The sequence below is a fragment of the Salvelinus alpinus genome, chromosome 3 (genome assembly GCF_045679555.1).
Source record: "Salvelinus alpinus chromosome 3, SLU_Salpinus.1, whole genome shotgun sequence".
In the NCBI taxonomy this organism is placed as follows: domain Eukaryota; kingdom Metazoa; phylum Chordata; class Actinopteri; order Salmoniformes; family Salmonidae; genus Salvelinus; species Salvelinus alpinus.
In genome coordinates, this window is record NC_092088.1 from 50,227,130 (window position 1) to 50,241,138 (window position 14,009).

The 14,009-nt window shown below is 41.9% G+C and overlaps 1 protein-coding gene across 2 annotated transcripts in view; it reads right to left on the reverse strand.

Annotated features, from left to right (window-relative positions):
* Window positions 1–14,009, reverse strand: part of LOC139570886 (cGMP-dependent protein kinase 1-like) — a 166,708-nt gene that overhangs the window by 118,292 nt on the left and 34,407 nt on the right. For both annotated transcript variants that reach the window (XM_071393184.1, XM_071393183.1), the window contains exon 2: window positions 12,763–12,929. In XM_071393184.1, coding sequence (XP_071249285.1) covers window positions 12,763–12,929 — 167 coding nt within the window. The remainder of the gene's footprint in view (window positions 1–12,762; window positions 12,930–14,009) is intronic.

The window sequence follows — 14,009 nt, forward strand, 5'->3', positions numbered from 1 at the left end:
AAATTGTTACATGTTGCATTTATATTTTTGTTCAGTATACATAAATAACTCCATTGCTTTGATTGCATGTCATTTAATATGTTTTTGATTGGTGAAACATGAGTCCTTCATTACCATTTACACTCACTAGAACGATTTAAACCAGTTTTCATTTCCTTTTGATTGCCTCTCTTTATAAATTGCTTCTATGGCACTGTGTCATAAGACATATCATTGATCCCACTTCTGAGCTTCACTCGAGGGGAAAGACAAGCCAGATGGCGCTTCTTCACTGCCTTGACTCATTGGTCAGTGAGCACCAAGCCCAACTCTCTAAAGCCTTGTTCACATTGCAAGTTTGAAGTGACTCAAAAATTTTTATAAATGCATATTCGATTCTAATCTTCTTTTTCCTGCAGTCTGGACAGGCAAAAGGGAATCGGATATTTCAATCCACATTTCAGTCAGATACAAATCTGATTCCTGACCATGTAACTGACGGTTATGGGTGAAGACCGTCACGAACAGCTGACTGAATGACCACAATGCAGCAGCAGCACACATAGAAATAGATTGAATAGAACAGGCTTGGAACCTCTAACCCTGGCAATTTGACTGGTAAACTCATGGGTACACTCGCAATGGCTGCCTAATATTATAATGCAATAATTCCATGGTAATGTAGAATGTTCATTCAAATTATATAAACTGATGTGGCTCATGCAATGGAAGGTATGTTTTGTATTGTTAGTTGAGCTGAATCAACAAATCACAGCACATAATCTATTTTACTTCCTGCTTTTCTCTTATGGGTACACTCGCAATGGCCGCCAGTCCACCCATTATAACACCATTGACTTCAATGGGGATGCCCGTTCTATTCATTATATTTCTATGGCAGCACATGCAATCAGGAGTGGAGGAGAGGAGAAAATTTGTGTCCATTTTTTGGGGGGTGCTATTCAAACAGTTATTACAGTGATCGCAGTCGTAATTACCATCATCCAAAATTCCATGACCGTCACAGCCCTAATTCTAACAGATTAAAATGCACATTAGCATAATGTCAAACATCAACAAAATCTATATTGCCAATTATCATAAACAAACGAAAATATATCTACACAAGTACATCATTTATAACAGCAAATGTCACATATAGTACAGGAACAAGTATTTGTCTCTCCGCATTTCAAGTCTATTGCAATGAGTCTAAGAGATCCAGTAGCCTACAAGATGACGATGGAAGGGGATGGCAGGGAAATGTAGGGGATTAGCCCATCACATGAATAAAATATCCACAATGAATGAAAAGTGAATGAGAAGTAAACACCTGTATAAATTTCTGATAGCTTTTATATTAGATTAATATGCAAAAAATACTAGAAAATTAACCGTTATGCAGAGCACATCTGAATGGGGGTATAGCTGGACAATATCAACGAGAGTATCATAGGAAAACAAGGCAAGGTATTTCACAACATTAACAATCAAATCAAGCGTCACGCAAAGTTGGCCATTGTTAGTTTTGGAAACATACCAGGAAATGGATACAAAAAAATGTAAATGCTCTGTTAGTCTAACAACGTCTTTCGAGGGAATTTGCATAAGCCTCAGCCAGTGTGAATTGTTTGCCAAAATGTGTCAGTTTTTGTCTGACTGGTTCTATACACGGTAGTGACATCTAAAACCGGCCTTCAATCCAACGAACTGAGCTGTAATAGGAGCAAATACATCACAGTACAACATTTCTCAAGTGCGGTCGAAATAAATCATTTGGGAGTGTGTCCAATTGAGTGTGTCCAATTTTTGTCAACAAAGCACTAAATCACACAGGATGACCCTTTTAACTTTAAATCCCCTGAATCCAATTGTGTGGATTTTTATTTTATTTTTTTATTTTACCGTTATTTTACCAGGTAAGTTGACTGAGAACACGTTCTCATTTGCAGCAACGACCTGGGGAATAGTTACAGGGGAGAGGAGGGGGATGAATGAGCCAATTGTAAACTAGACTCTTAGAGAAGTTCTGAGAAGAGAACAAGGGAAAGTCTGGACAAACTTGGGATCAAAAGATGGGGGTTCAGCTCAGGGTTGGAGGTATTCAGATTTTAATATTGTCATACTGTCCTTCTTTCACCCCAGGATTTATGGTATTACTGGTTTAGTACAAAACGGAGCATCAGAAAATGCAAAAAAGCCCATTGGGTGTCTAGTACAAGAATGCTAACAAGATTAGTACAAGTAATAAAGAATTTACATGGATGCTACTAGCAAATATGCTAACGAGTGCAAACTAAAATTAACGAATTGCAAAGACAGGCAATCCAGCTCATATATTATACATACAGTGCATTCAGAAAGTATTCAGACCCCTTGACCTTTTCAAAAAAATATATGTTACAGCCTTATTCTAAAATGGATTAAATAAAAACATTTCCTGATCAATCTAAACACAATACCCCATAACAACAAAGCAAAAATAGGTTTTCGAAATTTTTGCAAATGTACCGAGGAACTCCACTGAGGAACTCTGGAGCTCTATCAGAGTGACCATGGGTTCATAGTCAACTCCCTGACCAAGGCCCTTCTCACCCAATTGCTCAGTTTGCCCGGGCGGCCAGCTCTAGGAAATGTCTTAGTGGTTCCAAACTTCTTCCATTTAAGAATGATGGAGGCCAGTGTGTTCTTGGGGACCTTCAATGCTGCAGAATTTTTTGATACCCTTCCTCAGATCTGTGCCTCGACACAATCCCGTCTCGAAGCTCTATGGACAATTCCTTTGACCTCATGGCTTGGTTTTTGCTCTGACATGCACTGTCAACTGTGGGACCATATATAGACAGATGGACTCCAATCAAGTTGTAGAAAAAATCTCAAGGATGATCAATGGAAACAGGATGCACCTGAGCTCAATTTCAAGTCTCATAGGGTCTGAAATCTTATGTAAATATGGTATTTCAGTTTTAATTTTTATAAATTTGCAAAAAAAATCTAAAAACCTGTTTTTGCTTTGTCATTATGGGGTATTGTGTGTAGATTGATGAGGAAATTGTTTTACTTCATCAATTTTAGAATAAGGATGTAAGGTAACAATATGTGGAAGAAGTCAAGGGGTCTGAATAGTTTCCGAACGCACTGTATATAGGTAGAAGCTAACAAATGTCATTTTTGGTGAGTTTGGACATTTACAAGCAAATGTGAACGCGAGACATTGTGCAAATGAACAAAGTTTTGACACAAGCAGATACTGGCTCTCCAGCAGCATGGCTAAATGCTGTGTGGAGTCTGGAGTCACTAAGGCAACGGGCCTGCCTGCTCTGCTCGGAGAAAAGGGGGAGGAGCAAACAGCCGAGAACAGAGAAGAGAAAAAACGCAAGGAAATCAAGATAGGCAGGTGTACAAATAACTAATCCAAAGGGCTTTGACTTCGTAAACACGGCAGAAAGCTAAAACAATATGATGCCTGTCACCTTATTAATACAGCCACTGACATATAAGAAATATTTTAAATGCTTTTTATTGTAATTTATGCTCAGCATCAGAATAATATTGTGCTTCAGTTGCACTTCTAAACTCAGATGAGAATTCACGAACAGGGATTATATCAGCGGACAGTGCTCTGTCTGATGTGTAGCTACTTTTTTCCTGTACTTTTCTCGGTGTAGCCAGCCAACTTTTTTCAGGTAAAATGCAAGATTAACTTCAAGCAAAACATTGGGAAATGTAGCTGGCCATGCATCGTTTTCACAGAAAATACCTTGCTTTTTCATTTTTATCTCTTTTACTTGTGTTGGCTGCTAGCCAAATAGCGTTGCACTTCTGTTGTCATCTGATGAAAATTAAGCTATTTTCTGCCGATTGTTTTGCACTAATGTATTTTCTGTGAAGGAAAACGTCCCTGATCACTATTGAAGCAAAAAAAACACTGTAACGATGTGCGTTGAAAGTCGGGAAGCAAGTTCAGGGAGTGAGTGTTTTAATAAATACACACAACATAATACAAAATGAGAAACATTAACAACGCACAAACATGACACAGGAACAGAAACAATAACGCCTGTGAAAGGAACCAAAGAGAGTGACATGGAAGGTAATCAGGGAAGTGATGGAGTCCAGGTGAGTCTGATGACGCTCAGGTCCGCGTAACGATGGTGACAGGTGTGCGCCATAACGAGCAGCCTGGTGACCTAGAGGTCGAAGAGGGAGCACACGTGACAGTACCCCCTCCCAACGCGTGGCTCCAGCCGCAGGACGCCGACCAAAATGACGATCACGGGGATCAAGAGCGGACCGGTAACCTCTGCTGAGGCGCAGGAAACCTGTCAATCTGGCAGAGACGCAGGAGCATGGCGACCTAGAGCGCCGGACAGAGAGCATACGTGACGGTACCCCCTCCCCGGCGCGTTCGGCTCCAGCCGCAGTACGCCAACCAAAGGGACAATCCCAGAGATCAGGAGCGGACCGGTCACCCCTGCTGATGCGCGGGAACCTGTCGCTGACTGGAGCGTGGGAACCTGACAGACCGGCTGAGGCAGGGGAGCCTGGCGATTTGTCTGAGGCATGAGAGCATTTAGCGGCTGCTGGATCCGACGTCATTCCCACCAAAAAAATAAAAACATAAGTAAAAACACTCCCTGATGCTTCCCTTAGGTGAGTGAGGCGTTATTCTGTAACGATGTGCGCTGAGAGTCGGGAAGCAAGTTCAGGGAGTGAGTGTTTTAATAAATAAACACAACATAATACAAAATAAGAAACACGAACAACGCACAGACATGACACAGGGACAGAAACAATAACGCCTGGGGAAGGAACCAAAGGGAGTGACATATAGCGTCCAGGTGAAACTGATGACGCGCAGGTGCGCGTAACGATTGTGACAGGTGTGCGCCATAACGAGCAGCCTGGTGACCTAGAGGCCGGAGAGGGAGCATACTTGGCAAACACTGTTGACTTTAAATATCAAATGTGACCCCTGTCAATATACAGCTGGGATTCACCTGCTCCCACTTTCTCACGTTCTGCTATTTACAAACAAACACGTGACTGGCTCAACTGTTCTGGGGACCTATGTAAGCTTCATAATGTAAAATAATGTGACAGGTGAAATAAGAACGCCATCTGCTTTATCTCCTAACACATTACACAAGTTGACTGCAGGTATTTACTTAAAAAATTGCTGCAAATATTAAAATGTATTGAAAAACTTCAATTAAATAGTTTCACCGGTATTGACAGTATTCAAAAACCATCCTGTGGCTATTTCCAAATACCCCGGTATACGGTATATGCGGTATACCGCCCAAGCCTAGTTCAGCTGAGGCCCTCAAAAAAGCTGCCTCTACTTAGCAGGGAATCCAGTACAAGACAGGCACCCAACAGAAAATGTTTCATTACTACAGCTTTATAACAAAATGGGAGTTGTAAACGGTATAGTGAATTAAACACTTGATAGTAATTGGATCTGAATAACCACATTATTATCCCCATTATCGACCTGCAAGAGTGTTCAGATTTTAAACATCCAATCAGGACCCCCGATAAACATGGGCGTCAGTCTCATTCCTTAACTGTAATCAGTGTTCAAGAGCAGCTCCATGTCAACTACACTAGAACAGAACATTAAGTCAAACCCGTTCATTTAGGTCATTACTTGTCAAATTGAGAAGTTCTGCAACAATTTAATAAAAAAAGGTCAATTTAACAGTACATTTAACAGTGGATAGCTCTCCCCTGAAGGAGAGCTATCCACTGAAGAAGAGCAGCCACCATGGGGCTAACAGCTCATCACAAACAGCAATGCAATTGAGTCAAACCAATGACATCAGAAACAATGGCCAGAAGATGCTGGCACTGTGGTGCTGGATGACTGTCACAGGCTTTGGGAGGACACAGCCAGCAGTCCTGTCGACAGTCCCGTTTTAAAGGTCACGGACTCTGGACTCTTTCCAACTTAAATCAAGGCTCTTAGCATTTACCACTAAAGCAGATTGTGTGTAGGAAGAGGGGAAGTAAGGACAGAGGGGAGGGGAAGTAAGGACAGAAGGTGTGCTGTGGGATTATTTAAGATACTCTTCAAAGAGGTAGGGTTTCAGATGTTTTCGGAAGAAGGGCAGGGACTCTGCTGTCCTAGCTTCAGGGGGAAGCTGGTTCCACAATTGGGGTGCAAGGACAGAGAAGAGCTTTGACTGGGCAAGAGACTAAAGGTGGCAGAATGAAGTACTCAGGTGGGGTGTAGGGTTTGAGCATAGCCTGAAGGTAGGGAGGGGCAGTTCCCCTTGCTGCTCTGTAGACAAGTACCGTGGTCTTGTAATGGATGCGAGTTTCGACTGGAACCCAGTGGTGTGCGGAAGAACGGGGTATCATGAGAGAACTGGGAAAGTTGAAGACCAGGCAGGCTGCGGCGTTCTGGATAAGTTGCAGGGGTTTGATGGCACAAGAGGGAAGCCCAGCCAACAGTGAGTTACAGTAGTCCAGACGGGAGATGACAAGTACCTGGATTATGACCTGCGCCACTTCCTGTGTGAGGTGGCGTTGTACTATACGGATGTTGCAGAGCATGAACCTGCAGGAGCGAGTCAATGCTTTGATGTTTGCAAAAAAACAACAGGGCGTTATCCAGGGTCACACAAAGGTTCTTTGCACTCTGGGAAGGGGACACCATGGAGTTGTCAACCGTGATGGAGAGGTCTTGGAGCAGGCACGTAAGTCCGGGAGGAAGTGCAGCTCCATCTTGCCGAGGTTGAGCTTGAGGTGGTGGGCCGACATCCTAACTGAGATATCTGCCAGGTACACAGTGATGTGTGTTGCCACCTGGATGTCAGAAGGGGGGAAGGAGAAAAGCAGTTGAGTGACATCGGCATAGCAATGATAAGAGACACCATGTGAGGATATGATGGAGCTGAGTGACTTGGTGTATAGAGAAAAGAGGAGAGGTCCTAAAACCGAGCCCTGGGGAACACGAGTAGTGATATTACATAGTGCAGACACAGATCCTCCCCAGGTTACCTGGTAGGAGCAGTCTGCCAGGTAAGATGACAATCCAAGAGTGTGCAGAGCCTGAGACGCAAAGCCCTGAGAGTGTGGATAAGAGGATAAAACCAGAGAGTCAGCTTTGGCAGTACAGAGCGCCTCTGTGACACAGAGGAGGGCAGTCTCAGTTGAGTGACCCGTCTTGAAGCCTGACTGGTTAGGGTCAAGAAGATTGTTTTGAGAGAGATAGCGAGAGAGTTGGTCATAGACAGCACACTCAAGAGTTTTGGAAAGAAAACAAAGAAGTGTTTGACATCAGAGGGGTCGAGTGTTGGTTTCTTGAGGAGGGGAGTGACTCTGGGCATTTTGAAGTCAGAGGGGTCAGGGTTGAGTTGATGAGAAAAGTGAGGACTCGAAGAAGGTCTACAGAGATGTTCTGGAGAGGGGAGGAGGGGATGGGGTCAAGCGGGCAGGTTGTCGAGCGGTCGGACCTCACTAGTCGCAGGATTTCATCTGGAGAGAGAGGGGAGAAAGAGGTCAAGGCATAAGAGTAGTTCTGTGTGAGTGGGACCAGTGGACTCAATAGGCTGAGTGAATGAGGAGTGGATGACATCAACCTTATTTTCAAAGTGGTTGACAAAGTTGTCCACGGAGAGGGAGGAAGGAGGTGGAGAATAAAGGAGGGAGAGTTTCCAAGGGTAGAGGCAGAAGCTTGAAATTTAGAGTGATAGAAAGTGGCTTTAGCAGCGGATACAGAGGAAGAGAAGGTAGAGAGGAGGGAGTGAAAGGATACATTTTCACTCAGCTGCACGCAGCCCTGTTCTGTAAGCTCGCAATGAGTCACTCAGCCGCAGAGCAGGAGGGGAGGGCCAAGCCGGCCAGAAGGAAAGGGGACCGTGCTAGTCATAGGTAGCGGAAAGGGAGGAGAGTAGTGTCAAGGGGGCAGAATCAGGAGACATGAGGGAGAAGGATTTAACAGAAGGGAGAGATGATAGCAAAGAAGAGGAGAGTAGTAGGAGAGAGAAAGCGAAGATTGCAAAGATGCATGACCATCTGTGTAGGGGCTGAGTGGGAAGGGTTGGAGAAGAGGGAGACAGGAAAGGAAACAAAGTAGTGATCAGAGACCTGGAGGGAGGTTGCAGTGAGATTAGTAGGTGAACAGCCTCTAGTAAAGATGAGGACAAGCATATTGCCTGCATTTTGAGTGGGAGGGGACTGAGAACGGGTGAGGTCAAAAGAAGTAAAGAGGGGAAAAAGAGGTAGAAAGAAATTAATCGAAGGCAGATGTTGGGAGGTTGAAGTCGCCCAGTTCGATGAGTGGTGAGCCATCATCAGGAAATGAGCTTATCAAGGTGTCAAGCTCATTGAGGAACTCTGTAAGGGCACCTGGTGGGCAACAGATGACACCAATGTCATGCTTGAGTGGGCAAGTGACAGTGACAGAAAGGAATTCAAACGAGGAGATGGACAGACGAGTGAGGGAAAAAATTGAGAAATAAATAGTAGAAATAAATCACGTTTAATCAGGATTCTATACGCATTGTGATTCGATACTGCAATTTTATTGCGATTATATGTTCCAAACATATTGCTCACTATATGTCTGCTACAGAGGGACAAGAGAAAGAAATGAGAAAGTGTTGATCAGTCATGGAAATAAAAGTGCTGAAAACATGTTGGCGCAGATTTTTTTTGTCACAGGTACAAGCGACGAGCACAAACAATGTTTTGATTTAATAATTGATATGATATCGTCCAAAATAATATTGCAATACACTACTGGATAAAATATATATATAATCCCTAATACATACACCCTGAGGGGTTGGCTGGCTGGTCTCATTCTCTCTCTCTGTGTGTGTGTGTGTGTGTGTGTGTGTGTGTGTGTGTGTGTGTGTGTGTGTGTGTGTGTGTGTGTGTGTGTGTGTGTGTGTGTGTGTGTGTGTGTGTGTGTGTGTGTGTGTGTGTGTGTGTGTGTGTGGCAAAGTATAGGTGGTGAGGTAGATCATAGCACAGAATCTAACATTTGATCTAGACACAGCTCACCTTGAGGAAAACTAGCCCTGAGTGGATTCCACCTCTATCACACACACACATACAGTCCAAAATAAAGGAAACAACGACATCAAGTTGTCTTAATAGGGTGTTGGGCAGCCAGAACAACTTCAATGCGCCTTGGCATACAATCTACAAGTGTCTGGAACTCTATTGGAGGGATGTGACACCTTTCTTCCACGAGAAATTCCATAATTTGGTGGATTATTGATGGTGGTAGAAAACAATCCAGAATCTCCCATGAGTGTTCAATTGGGTTGAGATCTGGTGACTGGGACACAGGTCAAGTTGTAGAAACATCTCAAGGATGATCAATGGAAACAGCTCAATTTCGAGTCTCATAGCAATTGGTCTGAATATTTATGTAAATAAGGCTTTTGCTCTCTTTAGATTTAGATTTTTTTTTCGTTTTGTCATTACAAGGGTATTGTGTGTGTATTGATGAGGAAAAACATTTGTTCAATCAATTTTAGAATAAAACTAATGTAACAAAATGTGAAGAAAAAAGTGAAGGGGTCTGAATATTTTCTGAATGCACTGTATAAACAATACAATCTGAAAACCTCTGCACACCCAAAATGTCAATCAATCTAACTGAGGCTAACCTTCTCACAAACACAATCAACTTGAAATGCCACAGTTCTGATATCTACCTCTTGATGTGTTTGTATGTTAGGTCTAGAGGCAAAGAAAACAGAGCTGTTGCTCTAAACTCAAAGTAATATTTCATCTTGAAGGAGTTTATTTTAGCAGCCATCCTGTTGAAGAGCCATCAGTGTCAGTGACACTGTGTCAGTGACAATGAGAAAGATCAGTCAAGAGAGTGTACTTCCTTCAACACTATGTCGCTGCTCAGTAGTCTACATGTATTAGCTGAGCTAGACGACCACAATGCAAATGTGTCCCTGACATTTTTCCATCATTCTCAATCTTCGTAATTTTTTATTGTACAGTTTGTGCAGCTATTTCAGTGATGTTGGGGCTTTATGTGATTCATATTATCAATACAAATATATTCAGTCAGCATTGGCAGTGACAGGGATTCCTCCCATGCCCTGATCTAAAGAGAGCAAAAGCCTGTTTGGGTTCATTTAATCAAGAACACACAATGTTTACTGTACACACAAAAAAGAACGTGGTATTCAATCATTCTCTCTTGCAGAACGAATAGACTTCTGTTTTGTCTTTCTAGGAAAACTCCCAGTTACCAATTTTTTATCCAATAAGGAATCCATAAATGCTGCTACAGATTGCATAATTTAAATGAGTGGCCTGTATAAAATCAATGCTCCTCCAGTGGCGTCAATCAATAACCGCTTCAATTAACTTGAAATGCCACTGTAACTATTAGACACACATACACATTCATTTCTGAGTAGTATCCCCCCCACAGAGAAGCAGAGAATATAACACCAAACAAAACTAATATTTTTTCCATTACTATTGCTATGGGTCTGTGGGGGTTTATAGTGCAGTACATTGCCTTTGTCATTGTCAAGATTCCTTAAAGTCACTTAAATGCTTTGCCACAATGACATTGTATAAAAAAGTCTTAAGACAAATAAAGCTTTCAGAGTTCTTTTTCTTTTCCAGAATAGACACAGGCTTAACTTCTACGTGTTACGCCCTGACCTTAGAGATCCTTTTAATTCTCTATTTGGTTAGGTCAGGGTGTGAAATCTATGTTTTCTATTTCTTTGTTGGCCTGGTATGGTTCCCAATCAGAGGCAGCTGTCTATCGTTGTCTCTAATTGGGGATCATATTTAGGCAGCCTTTTCCCAACTGGTGTTTGTGGAATCTTGTTTTTGGTACTGTGCTGTTTAGCCATACTAAACGTTACGTTTCGTTTTGTATTTGTTGTTTTTTCGGTGTTCATTTAATAAATTAAAATGTATGCCTACCATGCTGCACCTTGGTCCGATCCGTCCATCGACGAACGTAACACTAGGATTCTGTAATGGAGCCATTTAGACAACTTTTTGTGTCTAAAAAGATCCGAAAATATCTAATTTCAACTAAATGGCCCATTCCAAAATCCCTTGAGATCCAGTCTGGACAGACTGGTCAAACTCTGTCCTCCTACAGTGGCTTGCGAAAGTGTTCACCCCCCTGGGCAATTTTCCTATTTTGTTGCCTCACAACCTGGAATTAAAATAGATTTTTGGGGGGTTTGTATCATTTGATTTTCACAATATGCCTACCACTTTGAAGATGCAAAATATTTTATATTGTGAAACAAACAAGAAATAAGACAAAAAAAACTGAAAACTTGAGCGTGCATAACTATTCACCCCCCCACCCCCCATTATTCAAGGCAAAACTGCTCCAGCTCCTTGAAGTTGGATGGGTTCCACTGGTGTACAAAAATCTTTAAATCATACCACAGATTCTCAATTGAATTGAGGTCTGGGCTTTGACAAGGCCACTCCAAGACATTTAAATGTTTCCCCTTAAATAATATGAGTGTTGCTTTAGCGGTATGCTTAGGGTCATTGTCCTGCTGGAAGGTGAACCTCCATCCCAGTCTCAAATCTCTAGAAGACTGAAACAGGTTTCCCCTCAAGAATTTCCCTGTATTTAGCACCATCCTTCAATTCTGACCAGTGTCCCAGTCCCTGCCGATGAAAAACATCCCCACAGCATGATGCTGACACCATCAAATTTAAATGTAGGGTTGGTGTTCTTTGTGTGATGAGAGGTCGTGGGTTTGCACCAGAAATAGCATTTTCCTTGATGGCCAAAAAGCTTAATTTTAGTCTCATCTGACCAGAGTACCTTCTTCCATATGTTTGGGGAGTCTCCCACATGCCTTTTGGCGAACACAAAACGTATTTGCTAATTTTTTTCTTTAAGCAATGGCTTTTTTTCCCTGGCCACTCTTCCTTAAAGCCTAGCTCTGCGGAGTGTATGGCTTAAAGTGGTCCTATGGACAGATACTCCAATCTCTGCAGTGGAGCTTTGCAGCTCCTTCAGGGTTATCTTTGGTCTCTTTGTTGCCTCTCTGATTAATGCCCTCCTTGCCTGGGCTGTGAGTTTTGATGGGCGGTCCTCTCTTGGCAGGTTTGTTGTGGTGCCATATTCTTTCCATTTTTAATAATGGATTTAATTGTGCTCTGTGGGATGTTCAAAGTTTCGGATATTTTTTTATAACCCAACCCTAATCTGTACTTCTCCACAACTTTGTCCCTGACCTGTTTAGAGAGCTCCTTGGTCTTCATGGTGCTGCTTACTTGGTTGTGCCCCTTGCTTAGTGGTGTTGCAGACTCTGGGGGTTTCAGAACAGATGTATATATACTGAGATCATGTGACACTTAGATTGCACACAGGTGGACTTTATTTAAGTAATTATGTGACTTCTGAAGGTAATTGGTTGCACCAGATCTTATTTAGGGACTTTATAGCGAAAGGGGTGAATACATAGACACTTTAACGTTGTTAATATTTTAGAATTTTTTGAAAGTTATTTTTTTCATTTCACTTCACCAATTTCAACTTTTTTGTGTATGTCCATTACATTAAATCCAAATAAAAATCAATTTAAATTACAGGTTCTAATGCAACAAAATAGGAAAAACGCCAAGGGGGATGAACACTTTTGCAAGGCACTGTAACTCTAATGGTTATTCCCACTAATGGTTATCCAATCCTGTTTCAAACAGGAACATTTTAGAGCCTCACACAACCTCACAAAACCCCATTGCCAGATGTACAAATCAGTGTGTGATGCAGGGAGTAAGTAAAGATACTGTATGTACCTTCCATGACGTAGACCAGTGAGCCCACATCGCCCTCCTTGATGATGCAGCTGTCTTTGCCATACTCCACAGGGTACATGCAGTCCACGATCTCCTGGATCTGAGACAGCTCCAGGTTCTTCATGAAGTCATTGTCCAAGATGGCCTCCTTGATCAGGTCTTTGGACCTGGGGGGACAGAGGAGGAGATAGATAAATGGGATTCATATGTCATTGTAAAGGACATGTAAAACACTCATTGGGGATTAGTGTTTTCCTTGGCATTGTTTAGGTGGAGTGGATACCCCCTACCCATTTTTCTGCCTCTATTTTACACCGTACTGTACCTAGAAAAGCATGTTGGAAACACTGATTGCATAATGCCCTACAAAAAAGTGTACCCTGTTTAGACATTCAGCAGTTTGTCTAAGGTGGAGTACTGTGAGCCTGCTGAATTTAAAATCATTATTCAACTGAATATTCAGAAAATACCCCGTTAACAAAATATGTTCTAAATTCTGTGGTTTCAAGATGACTCTTATTATTTCAATTTGTTTCAACAGCCGCAACAGCCGCAACAACCCAAAAACCAAAAGAAATCCATGCCTAATAGAAATGGATTGATTTGATTCATAAGTACACTGTGTAAAGACAAATTTATCTTAGACTTTTCTACAAGGGTAATCCACAAAGCTCTTTTAAGAGATGTGAACTGAGATTATTTTGTGCTATGAATATGCAGGGAAACCTGTTGCTAGGGGATGGTATAATGAACACTTCTAATTCAAAGTGCCGTAATCAAGAGGTCAGGTGTGAACCTCTTAAGGATCGGACCCCTTTTTTCAATTTTCCCAAATCTAACTGCCTGTAGCTCAGGACCTGAAGCAAGGATATGCATATTCTTGATACCATTTGAAAGGAAACACTTAGAAGTTTGTGGAAATTGAAATTAATGTAGGAGAATATAACACATTAGATCTGGTAAAAGATAATACAAAGATAAAACCTAAATATTTTTTCAACGTTGAAATGCAAGACGAAGGCCAATATTTAACTAAGGAATCTAGGCGCAATTTAGATGTTGGCCACTAGATGGCAATAGTGTAGTGCAAAGTTTTAGACTGAGCCAATGAACCATTGCATTTCTGTTCAAAATGTTGTATCAAGACTGCCCAAATGTGCCTAATTGGTTTATTAATACATTTTCAAGTCCATAACTGTGCACTCTCCCCAAACAATAGCATGGAATTATTTCACGGTAATAGCTAC